The sequence below is a fragment of the Passer domesticus genome, chromosome 5 (assembly GCF_036417665.1).
Source record: "Passer domesticus isolate bPasDom1 chromosome 5, bPasDom1.hap1, whole genome shotgun sequence".
Lineage (NCBI taxonomy): Eukaryota > Metazoa > Chordata > Aves > Passeriformes > Passeridae > Passer > Passer domesticus.
Genome location: NC_087478.1, coordinates 11422634 through 11450344, shown reverse-complemented (window position 1 = coordinate 11450344; position 27711 = coordinate 11422634). Strand labels below are relative to the sequence as shown.

At 40.8% G+C, this 27711-nt stretch overlaps 1 protein-coding gene across 2 annotated transcripts in view; it reads left to right on the top strand.

Annotated features, from left to right (window-relative positions):
- Positions 1-27711, top strand: part of RELN (reelin) — a 275939-nt gene that overhangs the window by 194637 nt on the left and 53591 nt on the right. For both annotated transcript variants that reach the window (XM_064421959.1, XM_064421958.1), the window contains exons 23-31: positions 6273-6410; positions 7068-7254; positions 10923-11128; positions 13799-13970; positions 14336-14536; positions 16726-16961; positions 19666-19823; positions 20717-20924; positions 26293-26369. In XM_064421959.1, coding sequence (XP_064278029.1) covers positions 6273-6410; positions 7068-7254; positions 10923-11128; positions 13799-13970; positions 14336-14536; positions 16726-16961; positions 19666-19823; positions 20717-20924; positions 26293-26369 — 1583 coding nt within the window. The remainder of the gene's footprint in view (positions 1-6272; positions 6411-7067; positions 7255-10922; positions 11129-13798; positions 13971-14335; positions 14537-16725; positions 16962-19665; positions 19824-20716; positions 20925-26292; positions 26370-27711) is intronic.

Below are 27711 nucleotides of genomic sequence, written 5' to 3'. Positions count from 1 at the left end.
TTTAGGATTGTTTTCAATACATATTCTGACTCTCCTAATAAAGTTCAGACTTTTCAAAAATAGTGGCACTTGTCTATAAATGCCCTATTGGAGGAAGGCTTTATTTGTATTGTTAATTTTTATTTTGCACATTCCTTATTGTTTACATCTTCAGACCAAAGCCCTGTATAAACAATAACTAATGATTCATTTCTGGGAATTTTTTAACTCTTGTTTCTTTTTATAGCATGTCTTCAAAAAATAACATTCTCTCATGCAAAAAAAAGAGAAACAAAAATTATCAGAAAGCCTATTCATCTTGTTGTAATCAAACTTGATTTGCCTCTCCTAAAATTTTAATAACTAAATTCTTTCTTTCATTGTTTATTTTTAAATCTTTATTATACCATACAAATAAAAAGTTGTCATAAATCCCAATAATCTTCAGGGCATCCTTCATTTGAGAATTTAATTACTGCAATTAGAGTTATATTTTGATTATGTTTGACCTGAATCCATCATAGCAATTGCAATGAGAGCTTGCTCAGATTAAGTCATCATTGTATTTCCCCATCCTTTATCATTATTTTTTTTCACTCTGCATGGCCTCAGCACAGCCTCTTTCCATCAATCATACCCCAATGATACCTTCTTTCAACACACTGGTCCTTTTTGCTGTACAGCCAATATTCAGAATTTCCTATTTCTAGGCAAAACATCAAAGGCAAATATTGAATCCTTAGAACTTATCATATCAGATAATACCAAATGGTGCAAGTAAGTCTACAGATAACTGCTTTGTAGTTAGATTATAATGTACTAAATCTTACATGTCATTATGTGCCACCACCCACAAAATCTGTGGTTCACATAAGCGCTTAGGTCTTTAAAAAGCATCTACAATTTTTTGGGTTGTGCTCCAAAGCAGGCTGTTATTCCTAATTTATAAAATATATAATGTACTCATAGTTATTATACACTGTGTATTTGGTGATGATTCCAATGTTGTGGCCCTCTTTTTCTTTAGGCTCTACTACATTTTCTCAGCATATGAAGTGACAGAAGCATGTAGCCCCATTTTAATTTAGGAGACTGTGGGGAGAAATTATGATGAAGTAATAGCCGGGTTCCTGTTCTATGCTGAGCACAAATCATAAATATTTCACACTCTGTCTTGTATCTGAAGGGATTCCTGTCTGTTAGCAGAGTTTTGTTTGTAATTAAGGTACAAATTACCACTGAAAATTTCTTAGCTCTTCGTAGAAGACATTTTCTGAGCTGTGTTGTGCTACAGTGCTATCAGGGTGAAGAAGAAGGGTGGCTGCTTGTTCCCCATCAAATGCAATCCAGCACACCACACTCATCTCTCTCACCACTTTCTCCTCCTTCTAACATTCCTTTCCAGTGCCAAAGAGCAGGTTAAGGGCTCAACAGTTCCTTTGGGTTGAGATTGGCAGGGGATTTTTTTTGAGATTTTTAGAACAGGCTTGTGATCCTAGAGCAAGTTTCTGCTTTTCCAAAACCTGGGGGTTATTGGTGACAATTTGATGTGCAGCTCTCCACTGCCAGCCACACAGAGGGCATTGCTCCAGGTGGCTGGCAGTGAATATGCTCTGTAGGTCTCCTCTTTGGGGTGCCTTCCCTCCTCCTCCTGTCCCATCCCCACCTGCACCCACTGCAACCACCACACAGAGGCCAAACCTCAGCGATGGCCAGGAGGAGCAGTGCAGAGGCAGAGCCAGCTGTTCTGCCTTCCCAAAGCTGGGCTGAGGGGGAGAGACCTCTGGACCTTCCTTCCATTTCATCCCCACAAGGCAAAGGCTGCCAAACGCCCAGCCTGCCCTGTGCTTACTGCCCAGGGAAACCAACCCCCTGAACGAGTCCCAGGAATGTCTCATTAGCCTTGTTCTGGCCCTTGCTGGCCTCAGCATGCCCTCGCACCCCTGCATAGCCCTGCTGTGACTGCTGGAGCTTTTATCCCTGGATGCACAGCTCCCAGCTGACGGTTTGCACCTTGGGCGTGTGGGAAGTGTCAGGCTGTGGCACTGTGCTCATGCAGCTGGAAAATTGTTCATAGCAGCACCTATTTCTCTTGTAAAACTTTCTGGGTGTGCTGGTATTCCTGCAAATCTGTAGATGTTCTGCATCTAGCAAGCATGAGTTTACAAAGTCCCCGTGTTATGTGAGATTTGGGATGGTAGAAAACCTGCTGCAAGAATGAGACTTGTATTGAAGAAATGAAATGTAAGCACCTGCTGGCTGAAATTGTATTGTACTTGAACTGAACATTTCTAACACTGATGAAAATTAATTTCAGTTTTATGCAAGGCATTTACATATGAACAGGCTTTAATGAGATACAAGCAGCTGTCAGTTGCTGACTTCATAAACAAATCAACACCTAATGACTGAATGAGACCTTCAGGATAATTGGGTAAATGTAATTATGGTAACTCAGAAGGTAGCAAATATAATTTTACCAGCCACAAATTTACATTAAATCATTAAGGCTTTTAATATCAGGAGGGAAGGCAGTGATTTTATTTTAACTCACATATCAGAACAATTTTATAACAGAACATTATTTCACTCGCAGTACTTCTGGGACATGATTTCCTTGTGCTTATGTAAAATGTCACACAACAAAAGTGACTTTTATTTGACATCAACCTGACTTGGATATAATGTCATTAGAGAGGTAGATTGCTTTCCAGTATCATTACAAAAAAAAAGGAGAAAATATGAGGAATTAGGGAAGTTTATTTTGCATGTAAGAAATGCTTTCATAGCTCCGCAGTCACTTCCCGTTTCAGTAAGTGTCCAAAGGGTGACTGTCCAGAAAACCAGTGTTTATCACTGAGAATGCAGCTGACGTTCATCTCCTTATTCTCTTTTCTTAATTAACATGGTTTTTTAAATGGTTGATTACCATTTTTAACAACATAATCCTCTTAAGCTGTTGTTACCTTGAGATGCAGAGCAGCCTTGGAAAGCTTTCAAAAACAGTGAGCAGGACTGGTTTTCCAGCAGCATTGCTTTTGCAATTGTCACTTCAGCCTAACATGCATTATCCCTCGCCCAGGGAGGAATCTGAGTCCATAGTTTTCCCTGCCCACAGCCCTGTGACAGTGGCATTGCTTCCCACAGGACCCCTGGCAGCAGGCTGGGTGGGAAGATGAGGGCAGCCCCTTGTCCCCTGCAGCTTGGGACAACGGGATTCCCACGGGGACAAAGCTGTGCCCAGGGGAGAGCTGTCTGTCTGCAGATAAAAATAACTCCTCCCTGCTGGCATGTGGCTCCCTGGGGACTGTCCCCAGCCTCCAGCTGCTGCACATGCCTCCCTTTGGGCAACATGTTCATCTCCACGTGGTAATGAGCCTCCTCCCTTCTTCCCCTCCCCTCAAATGAGAGAAACAATCACTTCATTTGGCTGGGGCAACTTCTAAGAAACCAGCAGAGCTGAGAGCACCCTTAGCTTGATGTGCAGCCAACATCTGGAACCCCAGGAGGCGGATGGAGCTCTGCACCTGGCAGGGTGGCAGCAGGAATGGGACAGTGAGACTCTCCAGGGAAACATTTTGGTCAGGTGAAACCAACATGATCCCCAGCAAAGGGCTGGGGCACACCCAGCCCTGGGAACAGAGCTGCACAGGGATCTTCTCAGCTGGGGCTCCAGGTGCTGTGCTCCCCTGGGCACAGAGGGGTCCCCTGTCACTGCACAGGGCTGGGCTCTCCCCACTGTTGGTGTAGGTCAGGAGTGAGCCCAGTTCCACACTCCTTGTGCCCAGAACCAGCCCTGATGCACCTGCACAGCCACCCTTCCAGGCCATGTGCACCTGGCAGCAAGTGAGCAGCCAAGGCAACACCATCAGTGCCACACCAAGCTCTTTTTAGGGGGCACCACCACTTGTTGGGGACCACGAGACTTCCATGGCATGGTGAAATTGCCTCTGCATCACTGTAAATCTCCCCCGGTTTGCTGCAAGGTCTCACACCCCAACTCTACCCATATACCCTCTCTGATGAGAAACAGGGGTGTCTGAACACAGTGCTCTCCCTCCTGCTACCTGGGAAAATAACATGACACAGTTTTACTGTGCTGGGAGTTCACAGGGGATGTGTTTGCCTGCTCTAACACCACTCTGGTTGCAGTACTGTCATTTTCCTCAGCACACAGTAGAGTTAACACCAGTCATTACAGCTCCTTCCAGAGCCTACAGCCTCTGTTAGGGCTCTCTGTGGTGCCATTGATGCGAACATGAACCTCAGCACCAAAGAGGTGTGCTGACTTCAGAGCACTCCAAAAATAAACGGTAAATAATTGCAGTCAATATTGACTGCCCATTGTGTCTTCACAAGCTTGGGAAGTCCTTTGTGTGCTGATTACTGGCATTGCACACTTTTAATGGATAATTCATAGCTCTTGTAATGTAACCCATCAATACATTATATCCCGAGGGAGTATTTAATCAGTATTTGCCCCTGCAGATTAACTCTGAGTGCTGTAAAAATGCTTACAGTATTTGTAATATCAAACAGATACTTAAAACAGGCAACAAGGCTCATTTCAATTAAAAATCAAGCCCTTGGGTAGCTTCTCTTGTTTTTTAAAGAAAATCATAACTGGTATTTTAAAAATTTATCCACACACATGTACCAAACTTCTCATATGTGCCAGAGTGGCTAATTGCTCTGCCACTCTGTCCTCTTCAGCTGCACAGGCCTGCTCTATTCGTTTCTTCACTTCCATACGTGTGAGCAGGTGGCTCAGCCACCTTTACAATATTCATTTTAATAAGTCTTATTCTACATAAATTATTGGGGGTGGGGAAAGGGCTTTGTAAGCAGAGTAACAGCATTATATCCTGTGTCATCATAAAGTAACCATATGGCTCAGAAACAAGCTAGAAAAGAAGCTTCTAATAAGAGCTGCCTGCTTTTCATCCTCAGCACCCCCAACCAGCCCTTGGCCAGACACAGGCTTATCCCATTTTAAAACTGGAATTTTAGTTCTCTTCAGTCAGCCTTGTTTTCTCTGTCCTACCCCTCCACAACAATGCAATCCAGCATTAGTGCCCACATTGCCACCACCACCCCTTTTTACCCAGACCTGTTATGCAGCCAGCACAGCTCCTTTTGCTCCATCATGATGAACAGTTTCCCATCTTTCCTTCACTTCACATGCAACCTATTTTTCTTCATCTCATTCTGACACAAGCATGGAGTGGAGTCTCTGTGTCCCCTTTTTGGGAGTGGCCACCAGCCAATGTCTGCAGCCTGTTGGGTGGGCACAGTTTGGCAGGGCAGCTTGAAAAGGCTTGATGATGACCAAAATTGCTTTTCTCATGATTCACTTGCTTCTCCAGCCTTGGTGTTTGAGGGTGGTGGATATCAGGCTGGGTTTGGCTAGCAGGAGTCACTCCCTTGGAAAATGTCAGTGTTGCATTGGACAGTCTCCTAAAGGGCCAACACTAAATGATTTTTAATGGATAATATTAGCTGATTTCACTATTGTAAAGAAAAACAAGCTATTGAAGACAAAAGTATTTAGAAAGGAGAAGCTATATCTATAAGAATATCACAAATATCCAGAGCTTAGTTAGGCAAGAAATTTAATTTGATGATTCCCCACCACAAATATTGGGTGTTACAGATTTTGGGTTGTTGGCCAAAAGCAATTTGCAGTGTAGAAAAAAATAGGTGCAATGAAACAGGATCTTTGTCAAAAATTTGTGCTCTCAATGTCACCAGTGATAAGTGAGCAAAATCTGGTTTAGAACCATCCTGACAAAAAAAAAAAAATCCAAGAAAAAAGTCAACTATTGTTGAATGGAAATACTTGGTATTCACTTACACTCAAGAACTTTAATAATTGCTTAAATAATAAATATCAGGAGAAACCTCTTTAGATAGTTTATGACCTGTTAACTGTGACCAAAAGATAAAAAACAAAGTCATACCCTACTTCCAGCTTTCCAATTTTGCAATCATAACACAATAAAAGTCCAGTAATATTCATAGCTAGGCTTACCTTAAAATAATTCTCAAAATCCCTGCAGTGTGCTCCTCCTCAGAAGTATCATCAGTCACTGGAAAGTTCATTATGTAGCCCTGTGCAGTGAGTGGCATCATCTAGAAAGTTAATTTGCAAGAATCTGTCTTTGAGTGTGCCAGCCTTTGCAGCCTAGGCTGTGACTGGGATACTAACTTCATTTTTTTTTTGGTTGCATTTTACCTCTTTTCCTGCCATTCTGTAAAGAATCAAAAATTAATGCATTGTTGTTGATTTGAAGGTCCAGTGCCACACGTTTCCGCTGGAGCCAGTGCTACTACACAGCCCAGGATGAGTGGGCCCTGGACAACATCTACATTGGCCAGCAGTGTCCCAACATGTGCAGCGGGCACGGCTGGTGTGACCACGGTGTTTGCAGGTATGAGGCATTTGTCAGGCCCTCTTAACAACGCCCTCCTGATACTTCAGGCACCCTACTATTTTCCATGCTTTCTTTTTCTTGGCTGTTCTTATTTTTGTATTAAAAATTTAAAAAACAAAAGCACTCTGCGGGGTTCACCATTCCAGCAGCATGAGCAGCCGGTTGCTCCACACCAGCCTGTACAAGAAGCTGTACCCTTGGCAGATCCAAGCACTGGAAGAGCTTTCAGTGGCACAGAGCTGCCCTGCTGCTGGTGTCCTGGTGGCCACTCCAGCCCTTTCACAAGAGCCTTGGCTCAGGGCCAGAGCTGCTTTGCTGAGTCAGAGGATGCCAGGGACCAGGTCAGCTCTGCTTGGCAGCCACTGTCAGAATAGGTGCTACACCAAGGACACAGACTGCTATTCCCTGCCAGCTTCAAACTTTCTCGAGTCCACAGGGTTTTTTGGTTTCTTTTAGAAAAACAATTTTCGATTTTCCATTTTCCAGTTATTCTGGTTTGTTTCCATGATACAAAACCAGAATTCCAGAATGAGGGGCTTTTTTTTTCAATTATGGTTGTCCACATCGAATTTTATAAGGTCAGTGCACTACCTTAACTAATTGCCAGTATCAAATAAAGTCCTTAAAACTTGTTATGTTTACACTTCCCTCCAGGTGTGATTCAGGGTTTCGGGGTACTGAATGTCAGCCTGAAAATCCCCTTTCTTCAACCATCATGTCTGATTTTGAGAACCCAGACACCCTGAAGACAGAGTGGCAGGAAATTATTGGGGGAGAGATCGTCAAGCCCGAGGAGGGCTGTGGGGTCATCTCATCTGGCTCCTCACTCTACTTCAACAAGGTACTACAGAGGGTTGGGAGGCTGATAAAGGCACAGGCTGCAGGTTTCTGTGGAGCATAATGTGGCTGTGTGGCAAGGAAAAGGGAGATGGCAGAAAGCTGCACGCGACATTAGAAGTGTGTTAAACAGCCCAGCTGTGCTCTGCAGGTAAAGAACAAAGCCATCAAAAGAGCTAGGGAAAGACACATGCACTGTGTAGTCAAGAAATAGCAGCTGTAATGAAAGGTAGTAAATTGCCAGTGTGCTGGGAAGTGTGTATATTCACAATGTCTCACTTGTACATTTTCTTTTTTAAGATTCAGTTCACAGCATCCAGAAGCTCCCATTTGTTTCTTCTGTACTGTCCTGGGTAAGAGATGGGGAAAGGTTGGCTTTCCAGGGCACAAGCAGCTTAATTTGAGGTCACAGGAAAAAAACTATTGAAAAAACCCATTTTTTCAGGCTTTTAGAAAATGGTTAACCTGAAGGAGAATATTCTTTTGTATAACTTGGATACTTTGCAGACAAAAAAACCACAATAGGACGGGAAAGAGATATATGGAATTCTGCTAATTAGTAGCAATTATACCTAAAATAAAAAGAGATATTTATAACCAACTGTAAGATTATGCATTGTAATCACTGATTTATTTTTGTATTGTTGCTCCTCAGGTCTATTACTAAGGTTTGTTTTGTTCTTAATTGAAAGGAAGAGTGTAAATGCAGCTATGTGCTTCTCCTTTAAAGGTTTGATCAAACTGCCATTGCTGTCATGAGAGCCAGATTAGTCCCAGAAGAATAACCCAATATGCAACGCTGTGCAATTTTGTGTTGTTTACCTCATTACAAAAATCTAACCCATGAAATAATTTTCAACACACCTACACAGTCTCACATCCAGCTCCCCTGGAAATAGAGCTCTGCACTGAAAATTTCATAATAGACCAATCAGTATAACTAGCTAATTGTGATAATTGGATTTTTATACATAATTGTCTTCCCTGTTAGATGTTTTTCCTTCTGGCTTGGTTCCTTATGCCAAGTTTCTCAAAAGTAGTTTGATAAATTAGAATTAACCTGCTATGATCTTTCTTCTGATTCCTGCTAAGGAGGAGTGAAAAACTCATTTAGAAATTCTTGGCTTCTTTCTATTGATCTCTAAGGGTTATGTTATCACTCATTTCTTGAGTAGTAGCAGTCTGTGTGCTGTCAACAGAAGGTGGTTTATTTAATTTCTGTTTAGATCTTTCACAAGGTGTCTCGGGGCCGTACTTGTAGATGATAAAAAATTATTTTTATAGTTGCCATACACTTCTGTATTGTTTTGGGGAGCTCAAATTCACATTTCATTTGCTCAAACAGACACTTTTTATTTGAATGTCTAATGTTTGCTGCCATAATCAATTACTGCTGCCAGAATTAATGTTGGCTTTGTTCTGACAACCCTCTGTCTTTTGTTTTGCAACTCATTTTAATAAGCTGTCGGTGTGTTCACAATTCAGAGCTCTTCCAGTTAGCCCCTGCAGTTCCCCTGAGGCTTTATATCACTCATGCCCTCTCTCAATTCACCTGGTTCTGTGATTACCCCTTGGCAGGCAACCTGCCGTGGGGTGTAGATATGGAAAGCCCACCTGGAATGGTTTTAGGGCCAGAGCTTGGCCCAGTGCAGGTCAGTCTGGTGGGTGCCCCCAGCCAGCCAGAACACACCAGCCCATGGGACACCAAGGGTGTTTGCATTCTTAGTACCCATTACTGCCTCCTTTGATGGTGACAACATCAAATTCCAGTGTCTCCAATGAACCAGAGATTATCAGTGCCACCTTGGACAGCATTAGCCACGTGGAGCTGTACCCAGCAGCTCAGGGCTGCATCCAAGGCTGAGTTCTTCTCACTCTCATGGCACCATCCAGGAGGGAATTCCAGTCTCAGCTGGGAATAAACAACCAAATAAACCAAACCAACAAGAACAATTCCAGACTAAATCAGTATGGTTGTGTCCTGTATGAGCTTTTTGAGAGTCAAAAGATTCTTCACAGGTTTTGCTGCCTTGTCATCAGTGGTATAAGCCAACAAAACTTCAGACCTCCATGAATTCAGCTTCCAGCAGTCAGTCTCACAGCTCAAGGTGCCCTATTTGGTAGGATCCACAAATGAGCTCAGCCAAGCAAAGACAGAGAAAGAAAGCAGTAAACATTTATCTCTGCTGGGTTTATCCTCAGCTGTGTAGAACAAAGAAAGAGGTGGTGAATGGAATAGGATTTAAATTCATCTGTCACCTTATTAAAAAACACAGATATTTTAAATCCCAGCTCCTAAATCTTGTTACTTGTGTCCAGCTAGATGACATCACTTGCTTATCTCAAGTTTATTTGGAAATTTGTCATAAGGATCCCAAATGTACAAGTGAGAGAGAAAAATACAAACATTACTTAAAACACAGGTGCCATAACTTAACCTTGGTTTTCCTTTTTTAAACCCTTTCATGCTTGGAGATGAACAGAAACACACTTTTTTAAGGGAATTATAAATAGTAGGCAGGATGACAGTCCTGGTCCATTTTGGGGGGTGGTGCCAGGTTGAAGCTACTTTAACAAATGCAGAAATATGATCCCTACATCCTCCCTCCAGCTGTACACAATGGCTTTGCCCTGCCTATAAAAGCTGTGGCAGCATGTTGCTGTGCTGGGGCAGGGCTGTGCCAGATGCAGGGCATGAAGGTCACCTCTCTGGGGACCCTGCTCTCATCCTGTGTCCTGCCTTGTCACAGGCAGCTTCATATTCCACACCAGCATCTTGTAGGTTTGGTGATGTGGAAATCCACAAGTTCGGCCTCAAGCCCCAGGGCACAAAGGGAAGAGGATTATGGGATAATTTCAGTTACAGTAAAAGGCTCTTAAACCTTAAAGCTTTTTTTTTTTCTATGAGCATGCTCTGTCTTCTGAATATGCACAGATGACCATGCTGACCTCCTAAATTCAAAAGTATACTTGGAAAAGCTGTTCACTCAATTTTATAAGGCTCCTTGTTTCTCTCTTGTGCTTAGGTAAACTTGAAACTAAATCTGTAGGTTTTAGTTGAGACACTCCTGATTTACAATGCTTATTAGGAAAAGAATATAGTTTTGTGTAGGAAGAAATCTTATTCAGCTGAAGCATGAAGAGAAAATACCACTCCCTGGTTCTTGTGTAGAAGATGGATTTTGAGCAAGGCATTATAGGAATCAATTTCAGGTGATTGGGTAACCTTGTATAGTGCAGGATTTGACCAGGGAATAAGACTAGAGAAATGGCCTTTTTACTGCTCCATGCATTATCAATACAAAGTTGAATATTTAAAAATTTAGCCGGGGTTGATTCAGCTTATCCAATGCCTGCTCTTTGTCCTCTGAAGTCATGTGGGACCATGGGGGAATGAGATTAAATTCTTGTGTGGAAATTGTATTGTGAAGTTTCATTGTGTATTGAAATCAAATAATAAAATTCTTGTGGGATCAAATCAGGGTGACATTAAGGATGGCCAAGCAGAATAATTGAAAGACAAAAAAAGCCAAGTTGATACAGAAGTCAGTGTCTTCTGTGTTGTGTAATTTTGTGTGTAATATTCATCTGTGATGGACTTCAGATATTCCTATTCATCGTGAAGATGCCATAATTAAAATTACTATTGTCCCTCTTTTCTTTGTATTGTAGGCTGGAAAAAGACAGCTGGTAAGCTGGGATTTGGACACAACATGGGTGGATTTTGTACAGTTTTACATCCAGATTGGAGGAGAGACTTCTTCATGCAATAAACCCGACAGCAGAGAAGAAGGTGTGCTGCTGCAGTATAGCAATAACGGCGGGATCAATTGGCAGCTACTAGCAGAAATGTATTTCTCTGACTTCAGCAAACCCAGGTACAATTTTGATCTAAATTAAATAACCCACATCTGCACCAGCTTTTAAAAATATATATATTTCTCAACTTATGAAAACATGAATAATAATTCAAATTTTTAATGCTTAGAAGTCATCTTTATACAGAAACTTTTTCTGACTGGCACCGTAAACTCCTGTCACTGGGAATGAAAAATGTAATGAAAGTGGGCCTCACAATCTTAAGTAAAATATAAAATTTCCTATCACCTTCTAGGTGAAACGTGACTAAAATGGTAATATCTGCAAAACATTAACAAGCAAATACAGAACTTGCCCAAAAGAGGTGCAAAAATCTTCCATTTTCTCTGACTCTGATTTCAGATCTAATGAACATGTATTAATCTTATATGAAGGAAAAGCTCCTTTAAATAAATATTTAAGGAGAAGAAATCATATTCAGCTATTCAAACTTGCTGTCAGATACCTTGTTGGTGAAAATTCAAATTGTATTTGTCTGCATAGGTGTTAATGTGATTTCTATTACCTGTAGTCCATGTCTTTCGACATACAAATAATTTTATCTTCTCATTTTGTCATTTTACATTGCAATGAGCAATGCTTTCAGAAGGACTTCTGTAATTTGGCTGACTGTTCTTTTCTAGAGATGGTTTAGGCTCTTGGAAGTATAAAGCTGTTGAATTTGGAATAGAATAGAATAGAATAGAATAGAATAGAATAGAATAGAATAGAATAGAATAGAATAGAATATTTCAGGTAGAAGGGGCCTACAACTGTTACTCCATCCTAGGTGCAGAATCAACATTTCCATTTGTTAAATTTTATCCTATGAATCAATCCCAATGCTCCAATCTGTCAAGATTCCTCTGCAAGGCTTCTTGACCCTCAAGACAGTCAATAGCACCTCCCAGTTTGTATCATCAGCAAAAGAGTGTGTTCAACCCCTGCATCCATATTAAATACCTTGATAAATACCTGGAACAGGACTGCCCTAGGGCTGAACCTGAGGAACACTGCTGGTCACCAGTCACCAGACAGGTGTGACCCCATGCATTACAACCCTTTGAATTCTGCCCTTCTCCCAGCACGTTGTGAACCCGCTCATCCCACAGGTGGACAACTTGTCCATAAAGATGCTGTGAGCCTATCAAAAGCCTTACTAAAATCCAAACTACAGCTACCCCTTTCCCCTCATCTAGTAGGTGAGTGCTTTGGTCTCTATTGGTCAAAATCACACAAACAAAGAAGATAAACAATGAAAGCTTCATACATTTCTAGACAAAACATTTTCCCTTCTGATCAATAGAGAGTGATGGTCCTTACTGAATATAGCTATGTAGATTTATTTTTCTCTTGTTTCAAATCTCATTTTCCAATTCCTATTCTCCAACAGTAAATCTAGGAATTCTCTGGAAAATAACTGAAAAAGAATTCCTTCTCCTCTCTTCACCTAACTGGCAAGTGAAGCAGAGTGCATGGTACAAAAAAAAAAATATTATATAAAGAAAAAGTTTATATAAATGCATATATATAAGCTCTCTGAATAGGACTAGGCAAGTAAATAATTCTTATACTTTTTGACTTAAGTATGATTAGGCTTGAAACTTGAACTTTATTTTTATTTAACATCATTTTTGTAATGTGTTTTTTTAAGTTGAACATAGAGCAAATTGAGCAGAACTGGAGTCCTTTTACAAAGATCTGTATAGGAGTCCTGAAATATTTTTACCCAAAGAAAACTGCTACATAATTCTGCTACAATCTATTGCATTCTGCTACAATGTATTGCATTGTAGCAGAATGATGCTTTTATCTACAAATAGGACCAATCAGCAGAAGAGAATGAGAAATTAATTTTGCTAGCATATATCACTATTACTTCCTGGCATCACAAACACATTAAGACTTGCTGAACATTGATCAGCTGAACAGTTTAATTCAAAGCTAGAGAACTCAAATCAGTTCCTTATTGTGTTTGGCAATATAGTAATAGAGCATAAAAAACATACATTGTCTTAAACAGTTTACATTCTCCAAAGACTAGAAGAACAAAGAAGGCTTCTTGATACGCAGTGCATAAATAGTTATCTAGATATAGGAAAAATAGACTAACAGCATCATAGAATCATTAAAGTTAGAAAAGGCCTCCAAGATCATGAAATCCAACCTTTGACCCAACGTCACCATATCAGCTAAATTACAGCACTATGTGCCATATCCGGGGGTATTTTTAACTATTCCAGGAATGGTGACTCCTGCAGCTCCCTGGGCAGCCCAAGGAGCCCCAATGCCTGACTACCTTTTCAGTGGAGAAATTCTGCCTGTTGTCCAGCCTGAACCTGCTCTGGCAGAGTCTGAGGCAATGTTCTCATGTCCCTGGTTGCCTGGGAGAAGAGGCTAATTCCCCCATCTTACTACAGCCTCCTTCCAGGTAGTTGTGGAGAGCAGTGAGGTCTCTGCTGAGCCACCTTTCCTCCAGACTAAACAACCCAAACCTCCTCAGCTGCACCTCATATGAGTTACTCTCTTAGACCCTTCCCCAGCTTTGCTGCCCTTCTCTGGACACACAAATTACCTAGGACTCATACACACAAGATAGATACTGGCTTTCCTGCCACTTTTCCCTGTTGAGTGACATATTTCTCTACAAACTGTGCCCTCTGAAGTTCTGCCCTACTTGTGTTCCTCAGGTTTGTCTATCTGGAGCTGCCAGCTGCAGCCAAGACCCCTTGCACCAGGTTTCGCTGGTGGCAGCCGGTGTTCTCAGGGGAAGGGTACGACCAGTGGGCCATCGACGACATCATCATTCTGTCAGAGAAGCAGAAGCACATCATTCCTGTTGTTAATCCCACTTTGCCACAGGTAATAAGAGCCAGCTGTGGGCATCCCCAGGAAACAGGAACTATCCTGTTAGGAGACTTGTTTGAATACAGTTTTCTTTGAAAATACTGGTTCTGTTTAAAGAGACAGTTGTAGTGCTTGTAGCGTCTCTGTGTGGGAATAACCTGGGTCTTTTCACAAAATCATCAGGCTCCTAAGCTTTGTGACAGGGGATGTAGTGATGTATCTCTGCAAAAAGTCAACACTGACATTTTGGCAATTAAAATTTTTTTGAAAACTACAGAAAATGAAAATTGCAAAATTGGAAAGTTCATCATTTTGGGAATTATTCTGAAGTCACAGCGCAAGGGGATAACACCTCTGGCTTTTCTTTTCATTTCTAACAGAACTTTTATGAAAAGCCAGCATTTGATTACCCTATGAACCAGATGAGTGTATGGTTAATGCTGGCCAACGAAGGGATGACTAAAAATGAAAGTTTCTGCTCTGCGACCCCCTCTGCCATGCTGTTTGGTAAATCGGATGGAGACCGCTTTGCAGTGACTCGAGATTTAACTCTGAAGCCTGGATATGTCCTGCAGTTCAAGGTATTCCTTAAACATAAATCTGTGCAAGAATATCAGTAAAACTGCCCTTAGCCAATACTTGCAAGTTGCCACTGGGGCCACAGTTCAAACCAAGGTGATAAATTAGACAATTGTGTAAAGAGACGTGAAGAGCACAAGTGTGAACCCATACAGAATAAAATGCCATCCTGCTTTCTAGAAGAATAGCCAAAACCTTGGTGCTTGAAAGTGTTTTTATCCCTCTGGAGAAGTTTTAAAGGTTTTTGTTCCTCAGCACATTTCAGAAGTGGGTTGAAGTGACTGTCATTACATTCAAGTCAGGCCTAGGAAATGCTACTGCACTGTCAAGTGAAAAAGGATTTACCCTGTCAGAGTCTGGGGCTCTATGAGTACAAAAGCTCCGAAGTGGTTTGGGTACATTTTTTGTATTTTAAACTATTTAAGGACTTACAAGCTGCTCTGTACTCCAGTGTGTGTTTTTCATATAATTTACTTTTATTGTGTCAATGAATATAGGCTCCAATTAGCATTTTCTTCTTTAAAGAGCTTACAAAAATTTCAGTGGTCTGACAATACATCAGAATATGGGCTCCAAAGAAAGTGTATTTGCTTTGACAAGCTCTTGTTTCTGAACCCTAATCAAAATTTTATTGAGTTTATAATGAAATCCCATTGGTGAATTCTGGAAGTTGGTTGCAATGCAATTTTAATGAGCTCCCCACAAATACATGGTCCTTACATAATTGGTGGATACAGACACTGAATAATTTACAAGTGGAATTATTAAAAAGATCAGATGTTTACAGGCAGCTTTTCAAATATAATTCCCACAGTTCTATAAATAGGAAAGTTCATTAGAAATACTGGGATTTGTAAAATAATCTAATTTCAACTAAAAGATATGCTAATAAGCCACTCTACAAACTGAGGGATTCCAGTACAATTTTCTTGTGAGTATTGCATATAGTTTTATACTTTAAACTGTTTAAAACCCAAGGATATAAATACCATTTAACCAGGAAAAGATGCTGTTTGCCTCTTCACTACCTTCCTGTACTTCAGTGACTAAGTCTCCATTCTCTGGATTTGATGATCAACAGCAATTAAGAAATTGTCTGGGTTAAAAAAAAATTCAATACTTAAAAATGTTTCGTACACCTTCCATCACTGAAGCACTTGACAATGTAACATAACTATACAAAACATAAGAATGTGTCACAGAACAGTGAGTTCTTCCTTATAAAGTCTATTATTAAAAGACTGAATTTGTACTTTTTTGGAAAGCTTTTCAGCCTGCACATAAATGTGTTAGTCCTATTTGCATGCTTTCATGAGTGTGTGAAATTTCCATTTTAAATAGCAGACTGGAATAATTTTGCATTGATAATCTCAAAGACAGTAATTTGTTAGAATTATTTCATTTTACATGAATGATTTTGTTTTACATTTTGCCTTCTACAACTCAAGTAGAATTTCTGCAATAAACTAAGGAAAACTAATATTTTTCTGATAGCTTGAAGAATGAAACTGAAACTTCAAATCAGCAGTTGATTTTGGCCTTGGCTGCATTCTCATTTCACATTTTAATATGCATTTTTTTCTTCTTAATCCAAATGTTACTCTATTCTGGGGGCCCAAACTGCAGTGCCAACTCTGAGACATCATTTCTGCAAGGCCAGTGACAAGACTGTGGTTAGGGCTAACCTGGGAGTCAGGCTGATCCTCTGGGCACACTGGGCTGCAGATGGGATGGATCCCAGAGGATACAGCTCTTTCCACTCCTGGATACAGCTCTTTCCACTTCTGGGCATGCAGGATGGATCCCAGAGAATACAGCTTTTCCACTTCTGGGCATGCAGGATGGATCCCAGAGGATACAGCTCTTTCCACTCCTGGGCATGCAGGTCCCTGCACAGAGTTTGCTGTTTGGGGCTTGTTATGCACAGGGACCCTTGGAAAGTTCTTTGCACCTTTCTGTGTGCTGAACCCAGCAACCTTAATGAAGGAATAGTGGGAATTTTTACTGAGAAATGTCATATTTCCATGTAGGAAGCAGACTCCAAGCATCATCCCGTCTGCCAGCAGGGTTCAGAGCCGGTGCTCAGAGCACTAAACCTCCCAGCGCAAAAAGCCAGAGGTGGTTTGCAGCCAATGAACAACAACAACAGTGCATTTCTCCGTGTCATCTCTGCCTCTCTGCTTCTTTGCAGCTGAACATCGGCTGCAGCAGCCAGTACAGCAGCTCTGCCCCCGTCCTGCTGCAGTACTCGCACGATGCTGGGCTCTTCTGGTCGCTGGTGAAGGAGGGCTGCTACCCCGCCTCGCCGGGCACCCGGGGCTGCGAGGGCAGCTCCCGGGAGCTCAGCGAGCCCTCCGTCTACCACACGGGAGACTTCGAGGACTGGACCAGGGTTACTATTGTCATCCCCAGGTCGCTTGCAGCCAGGTATGGTGCATTGTAAACCAGTGATGCCAGTGGGACCCGGGGGTTAGGTGATTTAGCTGCTTCTAGAATGGTGCATTAGGAAAAAGTTGCAAAGCTGTGAATAAAAGCAGCGTTAAAATATGGCAGATCTGGGGAAAATATAGTATGCTGCCCAAAGCAGTGAGAATTTTCCATTTTAAAGGTGTCAGATTGGTCTATAATAAATTATTAAATTAAAAAGCAGTGAGGAACCCAGCACTTTAATTTGACACCAATCCCTTCATTGTCTTTATCCATGTCAGCTAGGTCAGAGGCACCAGCAAGAGAGTAATAAGTCACATGAATTAAATAAGCCATTTGAACAGGATTAATTTTAGTTACCACTGGGCAAAGAAACCTTAGTAAGGTATTTGAGCTGATGTATAATGTGCTGTGTCACTGAAGGCAGCCAGGACAGCCAGAGGGAAATGAGGGAAGAATGGTAGTTGTGCACATCTGCAAGCACAACCTCAGCCCCAGATTAATACAAGTGAGAAAACATCAGATGGTGGAAGACACAAGTAAACCTTGAAATCAGGAGGGTTATCTCAATCTTATCTGGATTTGGGTGAAGTTCCTCACTCCCCTTACTCTGTCTTACTCCATCAGTAAAACTCCCCGATGTGATTTGTTGGATGCACCAAGCACTGCGAGCACAACCACCCCACCAGGCCCCTGGCCATGTCCCCCTGCCTCCTGCCCTCCCAGCAGCTTCTCTAGTGCTGCCTCTGGGTTTCTGACCCATCCTCCTCCCTCATCCTCAGTCCCATTTGAGTGTGTGGTGTATTTTGTAGCAGGGGAGCTGGTGCCTCTGCTGCAAGGACTTGAAATAGCAATGTGTACCATAACAAGTTTGTCTTTTCTTCAGTAATTAGCCAATAAAAGCAGGTGCCAAGTTGCACAGATCTGACACCAGCTGATTTGATTTACCCAAAACAAGCAGGGCAGAATCAATAGCAGCAATCTGTTTGGCATTATGTGCAGTAATGTGATCAGGAATAAGAAGCTCATGCTAATACATTAAAAATGTAAGTATTGTGGCTGCAATGAGTGTCTTGGCATGTTGAGACCTGAGTTTGTTGTGGGCCACTTAGGAAATCATGGTTCATGGGTTAACCAGAGAGCATCCCATTTCATTATTTGCTACCAAGCATGAACATGATGATCACCTACCTACCAAAATCCAGTGCACAGCAAAAAAGAAAAAAGCAGTACGTTTATTTTTTTTTTGGCAGAGTAGAAAGGAGGATTTTAGTTAATCCATTATATTGGCATTGAGACTTTAAATCTGTTCCCCTCTCTGGAGCTCCTGTAAAACAATCAACTAAAAGTTAAAGACTGGAAATTATTAACCAAAACATTTTTTCTTCAACAAGTTTCCTATGCGGTGAGTCAGAGCTGTGAGAAGAGTGGGAGCTTCTGACAAAGTTTATTAAAGAAGCCCTACCATGATTGAGTCATGAGGTCAAGAAAGGACCCCACTGCTTTCTAAACTCCTCCGAGCCTGGGTGCAGCTGGATCCAATCTTAGCCCTAGACTTTGTCAGTGGTTTGTCTAAAGAATTATACAGGTGTAACTGAACCTTTACACAAGGTTGTCCTTCAGGATTAAGGGTGGCATACTAGATATATTTATATAAACATGTTAATTTATGATTTACTATGGTAACAATTAGACAAGAAGATCTTAATCAGAATTATTTACGATGCAGTATTGAAGCCATAACAACTATTATATATAGTTGTTATGGCTTCAATAACAAGCACTATATATAATAGTTGTTATGGTGCTTTGTAGAGCACTATATAATATAGTGCTCTACAAAGCAACATTGAAGCAACTGTATCAAAGCAACTGTATTAAAGCTAGCAAAAATTATTATTAAATAGAAATTGTTGTTACTCTCCCATACAATGACTGTGGGCAAATATCTTGCTCAGCCTCAAAGATTAATCTTTAGGGACTTTCCCACTCAATGGAGAAATCTGCAGCCACTCCAAGAAAGGGTATGTCAGAAAACTCTGCCATTAAAATCTGGGACTAGGCTTTTAGAGTATGAACTGATGGATTGTCAATCATATGTCTTTGGGCCAGCTGTGTCAGCTCAGCAGCCTTAGACAAGTTATTAGTGATATTGTTTGTTCCTTCATCTATGTTTTACCAGGTCTACCACATCTCCATCTCACTGTCAGGATGTTTAACTCTGGGATTGATGAGTCAGACAGGTTGTTTCTGTTGAGAAAGTGGCTTTTTTTCTTGTATCCAAATAACTTAAAGGTTTTTTACTCAAAAGTGTACAATCCCATAATAAACTCTGCATCACTGCCATCACTGAGTTTCTTTCAAAAATACTCTAAGAAATTAAGTTTAGGGATTTTAATACGTAACTAGCACTTCAGATTGGACTGAGTAGTAAAAAGCATCTTCAAAGTCATGTTAATCATTCACTGTTGTTGACAAAACCATGTATTTGTTCTTTGCCTCACACTGATGGATATGGGCCAGAGAAACAGAGGAAGTCAAAATGCAGCCAAAAAGTCTGAAAGAAATATCCTTAAGCAATGTAGAAATGCAAGCATCCTATTTGCAAACGGCTAATTTGGGAAAAGGTCCTTTTCACCTTAAGGAAGGAGCAGTAGCCACCGAAGCCAGGAGCAGCAACAACGCTGTTGTTTGTTCTCTGCAGTAAGACGCGATTCCGCTGGATCCAGGAGAGCAGCTCCCACAAGAGCGTGCCTCCCTTCGGCTTGGACGGCGTCTACATCTCGGAGCCGTGCCCCAGCTACTGCAGCGGCCACGGGGACTGCGTCTCGGGGGTCTGCTTCTGCGACCTGGGCTACACAGGTAACACAGCCCTCTCCAGCAGGGTTACAGTAAGCACTGGCTGAGTTAAACCTGTGAACCTTGTTTTTCCCCTCCAACATTTCGGGAAAATATACCATGACATATATTGCATGGGCTGCCAAGAGGAATCTGTCTTGTTTCGTTAAATTAAATTCGGCGCAGGCAAAGCAGAGCAGCTGAAGGCAGCGGACACCGTTGATGTTTCTGGCAACCACAATCTTTGAATATCACCATCTGTATGAATGGGAAGGGACTAGCAGTAAGAGAGAAAACAAAATAAAATATTATAAACTGAAAAGTCTGCTTAAAAGCCTTTGGATCATCTTCAAAAGAATTGTTGCCATTTTTGAGTCCCCTGGCCATCAGATGGCATGGGACCAGGAGGGAACATATGTTCTGACAGGCCCTTCTGTGGAAAATTCTGCTCACTTGTGGTTTTAGGAGCTTTTATGCTGAAATAGGAAAAAACCCAAAATGCAAACCCTGTGAAAAAAAAAATGATTGACACAACCGGTTGCACACTGCAGTCTTTTCAACCCTCAACCAACAAAGCATTAAGCTAACATCTTTTGTTCCATTTGTTTAAAATTAAATAGGAGGATAATATTTTTGTTTGCAAAAAATGCCTTATCAACATAAAGCTTGGTTGTTTTTCACCTAGTGAAATAAGCCATCTTAGAGTTTAGAGAAGAGAGCTTATTCTTCTTACAGAAATTTGTAAAGTGGGTTTAAAAAGGTACAATCCAGTCATCAGGGCATTTTCTTAGAAAAGCCTGGTGCTTTGTCACAGATAGATGCAACAGAACCATGTGCCAGTGTACTGTATCTGACCTTTACTCTGTCCAGCACAGTTCCACCAAAGCATCTCCCTCTTTTTTTTTTTTTCCTTGAAGCATCACATGGAACCTGTGTGTCCAATGTGCCTAATCACAGTGAGATGTTCGACAGGTTCGAGAGGAAGCTAAGCCCTCTCTGGTACAAGATAACAGGAGGTCAGGTTGGGACAGGCTGTGGTGTGCTCAGCGATGGAAAATCTCTGTACTTCAATGGACCTGGCAAAAGGGAGGCAAGGACTGTTCCCCTGGACACCACAAATATCAGGTCAGTGCTCAGTGCTGCTTCTCAAAATTACCTGTGTATTCATGTTCTCTGTTCTGCCCTGTTGCAAGTGTGGATATGAGAAGGTGGGAATTTTTTTTTTTTTTATGGTAGTCATAACCTGTACCAGAACTCTGAAAGACAGAAAAATACTTTTTTGTTCATTCTGGTGTACTATTTCCCTTTTTAAATGAGAATACTTAGGTTAGGGACAGTGGAATAGCAGCTTAAAATAAAATACTAACTCACTATCTTTCTGAGAAGATAATTTGCATTGTATTCTAAGGCAGAAGATATGGTCTTGAGAATGCACAAAACCTAAGACTCTGCCTATAGCTGGGGAAAAAAAAGCCCCTTTTCCTCTGACTGTGTTGAATTGCAGGCATGAGGATGGCATAGCAAGGAGCTGTTGTTAGCTTGCCAGATGTTGTGAATTACTCCACTTGTCAGAAGTGCAAAGGAATGGAATGTGAATTGTTTCTGCGTAGCCAAGAGGCTAACAAGCCTTCACCTCTCTCCCTGCTGGTACTGAGTCCTGCCACATTGGTAGCAATTATCCTCTTCTCTCAAATTGCCTAGCTGATTAATGTAATTAGGATGAACAAAGGGTTGTTAATTCTAACCACTATTTAGCTTGGAGTTTGCTGCAGCTTTGTCCAGTCTCATGAGAGATTAGGCACCTGAAACCTTGAGCACTCTACAATTTTGGCAGTTAGCTTAATAAAAGATATTTCTCTTGTCAAATACTGCTCTGAGAGTAATAATGCCACGATTTGCTCCATTATTGAATTTGTGGGATCACTCAGCAAAGTCTGGCCAGATGTCACTGTGATCACTCCAGCTCAGGCAAGCAGGGCTCTCTAGGACAGTGTGGGGGCTGCTGGTTTGGGGAAGTCCTCAGCTGCTCCCTGGTACTGCACAGCGCTGCACCAGCCACCTTTCTTCTGTCCCCTGCATGTCTGACAAATGCATGTCGTGGTTATCTAATTATGTAAATTAGTTATTAATTAAACTAATTAATTGCATGACAAACATGCTCTGTACAAGTACATGTTTGCCATGGAACTCTGGGAAGATGTGAGCACTTCTATTTCATTGTCTTCAAATCCGGTGTTATTCATCCTGGGAAACAATATAATGGAAGTACTCTAGACCACTTCCTCAAGAAGTCTGCATTCAAAAGAGTATTTTTGAGTTATTCCTTCTTTCATGAAGAAATTTTTTTTAAAGTGAAGTATTCCCTTTAATTTCACAATTACTTTGAAATCACTTTTAATGCCAGATATTCATATTTATAGCTTTCCATTTTTGCAAAGTTTGAACCATTTTAAAAGCCAAAAGACATTTTAAAATTCTGAGCAATGCTCTTTATTGATGTTTTTAATGTACCACTACTTCTGTTTTGCACAGGAATATGGTTATCTTGTGTCTTAAATCTGCCTCAAAAACATAAATGGCCAGAGAAACACTTGGTAAGAGCAGCTAAAATCTCTCTTCTGACCACGTACTCACAGTGTGAGCTGCTCTCCCACTGGAACTGATTGCTATGTCAAAATAAATCAGCGTTTTATATTTTTTTGTAAGCATCACAGTGAGCAGGTTAACTCCCTTGAATGATTCAAGCTGGAAGCCACACCCTGGGCTGCTTGCTAGACAGAGCACAGTAATCACCTCAAACACAAACGGGACTAACATGGATTTTTTTCTTTCTTCAGTGTGTGCTCAAAGGTAGCAGCCACCTGATGCTGCCTGGCCAGAATATGGACTTTTTAGTCTACAGCAACTACCCCAGGCTGCTTTTGTGTTCAGAGGAGACAATAGCTGCTTCAAAAGGGCAACACAACTCATCCTAAAAGAGCAGCTAGCACTGGCTTTGTCTTCTGCAAACACGTATTTCTTTCTTTCATTAGCTGTAAGACAGCCTGTGTTGGCTGTGTATAACTTAGACATTCAGCTTCAGACACCTTGCTCTGAACAGATGCATCCCACTTAAAGGTTTTGAGGCCATCTGTAACATTAACTCTGTCTTTTTTTCTAGAAACAAAGGTACACAAAGTCTGTGAGAGTGTGAAGGGTTAACTGAAAGGCCCATACACTAAAAAAAAAAATAATTCCTCAGCCTAGAAATCTTTTTTCATTATTGCAGCTAAAATTACTGTCACTTGAAAGGGGAGATTAAAGGGAAGTACTTTTCCCATTTTGGTATTATTTTTTGCATTTGGTAATGCCTTGCATAGAATTCAGTTATCTTATTAGGCATCATCTTAGCCCTGCACAGTTATCTTTTATTTTTGCAAGGGTTTTTTGATTGGGGGGCTTTGGTGACTGAGTAAACAGCAGGAAAACATGCCTTGAAAGACATACTGTTAGATACGTGGATTGAGAGCTGTGAATAGGAAGGCAGAAACTCCTGCAGTAGATTTTTAAGCTGCTTATTTTTCAGGTTAATAGTGTTTTCCCAGACCGTTTAAGATCTTGTTTTGTAAATCATGCATGGAAGAACCTGATAGAAAAATTGAAAAATATTGCAGTACACTAAATTTTTATTTTCATTCTGAATTCCTGCAGATCTACCTACACATGTTCCATATCATCAGTTGCAGCTTTTTGAATGTGAAGTGTAAATTTTATGTAAGGAATGCATGGACTTTTTTTTTTTTTTTTTTTTTTTTTTTTTTTTTTTTTGTAAGCACAAAGACCCTTTTCCCTTTCACCCTTCTCTGCCCAGCACAGCATGGTCCATGGGGTTGAGATTTGCCAGCCTGAGGTGTGTGGTGCTGCTCAGGGGAGCAGCCCAACAGGGCACCACCACACCCAGGTATCACACTAAAAACATTTCAAACTAAAGTTTGTGCCTGGGAGCCAATGACCATAAAAAACTACCCAAATTTTAGTATGTGCAATAAGTGGTATTTTAGTCTTAGCTTTGTTGGTCCTATTGCCTCCTTATTCCTTCATATGATTGACTACACCCTTTTTCCCCAGATATTAGGAGTATGTCACATAGCACTAAGAGAGCTAAGTGTCAAAGTTCATTTCACCCAGACCATTTTTTTTTGCCCTACGGTTCAGAAACACTCTGGAGTCTCTCCATTCCTTTCCTATTGCATGGCCCAGCACACCAAGGGCACAATTCCACTGGCAGAATTTCCACCCTTCTGACTGACAGAGTGATACATGGATGCATTTTGGTTGCTGATGAGCTGCTGCCTCCCACTTTGATGACCTGTCCCTTATGACACCCTTAACTATCTGTTTGGTGGTGGCATTTGCACACAATGCCTACCTGGCATCTAGATAAAAACCATGGAATATACATGCATTTTTTCCAAGTGGTGGCATCTGGCTTGTTAGCTGACTTGGCTCCCATCTGCCTTACAAACTCCGTTGCTAATGATTGTGCAACCATCCCAGGGAGCTGTTCTGGGTCAGACACTTAGAGATCAGATGGGCTGATGCACCTTCTGCAGAAAGGGGTTTTTTTGTTCTTTGGTTTTGCTTTTTAATGATCTTCACATTTGGCAAGAATGAAAGAATTTGTCACAGGACTGTAAATCTGTTCACCTCTGATGCTTCTGTCTAGAGTTTTGTTGCCTAATACCGTCTCCAACAACAGAGCTGCAGCAAACAAATAGAATTTACCTGGCTAAATGGTGTGGTACTGTGAGCCTGACTGTCTAGAGCTGTCAGTGGGGTTATTTTAGCAATGAGATTGATGAGGATATTCTGCTTCGTCCTAGACCCTATGGGTATACAAAACATCTCAGACAGTAGACACAGATTTTGATAACAGAACTGGAATGCAGCTGGATTTAGAATCTGGATTTAGAGGAGCATTATGATATTGTGCACATAACAGTGGCTGAGGGAAATTGGAGTCCTGTCTGCATTTTACTGGCTCTGGCTGTAGTGATGTAGCTTGTCTGTGGTTTTACCAAAATTACTACAAATTAGGACAAAATCCTCTAAAGCAAAAAGAGTTGTCCTTGTGGAGAACTGAGTGGCAAAAATGCACCTCAAAATTTATGTTTTAAATAAAGAATTTATCTATGTCAATAGAATTAATGAGGCCTGATTTCCTATCATCCAAATTTAAAACTTGGCCAGGAAGCAAGGAGGAGAATGGCATTGCCAACTTTCAGCATGCAAAATCCCATCGTGGGGTTGAGTCCAGTTTCTCTGCTCTGCTCAGGTGCTGGTTTTGGTGTGCAATGGAAAAAACCTGTGAAGTATGTGTAGATTAGGGGATGATGACATTCTGAGTCATCTCAAAGCTCTTTACCTTAGTTATGACCTAGTAAGACTCAGATGAATGCCTGAGACATGGAGTGAAATCTGAGGAGTGAGCAGCAGGACATTAATTGAAATTAATTGTTGTTATTTAGCACTTTAGTATGTGTCTAGGACAAAATGTAAACTACCCTAAAACCACACAGTCACAATAATTAACACAAGCTCAGCAGGGCTACCATGGTATTGCTGCAGATTGGGGAAAAAAAAACCCTAACAATATTTTGGAGCACAAGGATGGAATAATACTTAATTCAAATATTACTAAACAGGGATGTTCCAGACTAATCCAGAGTTCTGTCAATAAAACCAGCAATCCTGTCTCAAGGAGTTTTGTGGTATTAGAAGGGTTGCAGAAAGTAGTTTTGGGAAAAATTGAAGACATGGAAATGTGTTCATGCAGAGACTGAGATGCAATGGTTGCCATGGTTTACAGTAGAAAGGAATAAGAGAAGTTAGGGAAGGGATAAAAGCACTGACTACAGGGCAGATTTCAAGAAAAGCAGTTCAGGAACATTTTTCTCCACCACTCATGGTGTGAAAACAAGAGAATACTCAATGAAATCGTAATGTGTAGGTTCAAAATCAAAGGGTTTATTTCACAAAATGTTCAGTGAGCTCACTACACTAAAAACTGTTTACATCAAGAATTTAAGGATCTAAAAAGAATTGGTGATTAAGGAGGATGTAATAATTTTATTACCACTCTAATGCTGTATTTTAAAGCTTCACCTAATTTCAGGTTTCAAAAGGCCAAGGTAAGATCTGATGTAAGGAGCAGTTTAGTCTGCTATGGAGGTTTTGCAACTTCTGTGTGAGATGGAACTGCTAACTTCTGACACTCACTCAGAAACACATTTATTATACTCAAGATTAATAAATCACATCACTTTCTTCTGTCTTGGGTCTTTCGATATTTACCATGCCCATGTTTTGTTTCTCTGGGAATATTGCCTTATCAATAAGCCTGGAATAGGGACCTAACTGAAAATGCCATTAGCTAAGAGTTGCAAATTATCCTGACTGATCTTGTGCTATCAGAAGTTGATTACCCTTCTTTTTTATCCTGTGTTTTTAAAAGGCTAGTTCAATTTTATGTACAACTTGGAAGCAAGAGTGTTGGTAGCTCCTGCAACAGACCAAGAGCCAGGAATGAAGGTAAAGCCTCTTTTCTTTATTGTAAGCCTTTTAGATTTTGCATCTTCTGCGGCGTTCTTGTCTTTTGCTGCCTTTACAAAATTAAGAAGACTTTTTTTTAACATAAATAAATTACCTCCTCAGTTTTCATAAATGTTGGAGAAAGGTATTTACTTTTGATGGACTTTTCTAGTTATAATTAGTTACGCTAAACCTAATGGTGATCCATCTTTAGGAGTAACTGTGGGAGCTGTCATGGTCTAAGAAAGACAGCATTTACAAAGCAGGGTATAATAATTTGTATTAAACTATTTGATAGTGTTGGAAAACAGGTAAACTTATGACTCCACAGGATTTTTCATAAGGTCTGAAATAAAATGAATGAAATTCAAGTTCAGGATAAAGTGGGCAAACTCCATTTCTGACCTGAAGAAGAATTGTGTACCTGAGAACTTGTTCATCTTCTCAAGTACACCAGTGGGTCTAATACAAGATTGTCTTTCAAAACAAGCTTATGCATGACTTACCCAAAACACAAGATTATAAAGTTGCAGCTGAAAATTTATTTAGTCTGAATAAATTAATCTCTCCCAGATGTCTCCTCTCTTATTTGATCCACATGCTTAAAGTTGCTGTTGTGGAGGACTGATACTTGTGTTTGGGAAGAATCAGCATTCTGGGAACAGATTCCCATGTAAAGTGGTCTGGGTACATGAAGTCAGACGACTGACATGAGAGATGAGAAAACTTAATTTTCCTCTCAGTATAAAACATTTAACATCAGTGGGTTTTTTCCTGATATTTGGCATTTACATTGACTCACTCACTGAGGAAAGCTGTCATTTTGCAGCACAGATTACACCAGGGTTTGATTCTCCACTCATTTGCACCAATATAGGACACCAAAAAAAATCTGTTATCTTTGAATATATACCAATATAAAAGAATTTTAAGAGAAGAAATATACACAGGTGCTTCTTTTTTGTATTATCCCTTTTGATGAGCTCTGCTGGGCTTCTGTTGTGTCCTAGTATTTGCCATACTGTGTGCATGATAAAAAGGCTATCTTAAATTTTCTAAATATTATGATAATTCGTTTCCAAGGATGCTGTGAGCTTGCATACAGAGCAGGATGATTGTAATCCCAGCTATCAGAATTATAACTTAATCTTTCACACAAACTGCAAGGATACCCAACACGAAATAAACACTGTGTTAACGAAAATCACATTATTCCTATAATTTCTGTGCTATGATCATTAGTTCTCCTGAGGGTGTAAAAGATTTGATCCTTCGAGTTTGGTGAAAACAGTCAAGATGGTATGTGGCAGCTGGTGCCCCAGGTCACCTTTGCAGTAGGACT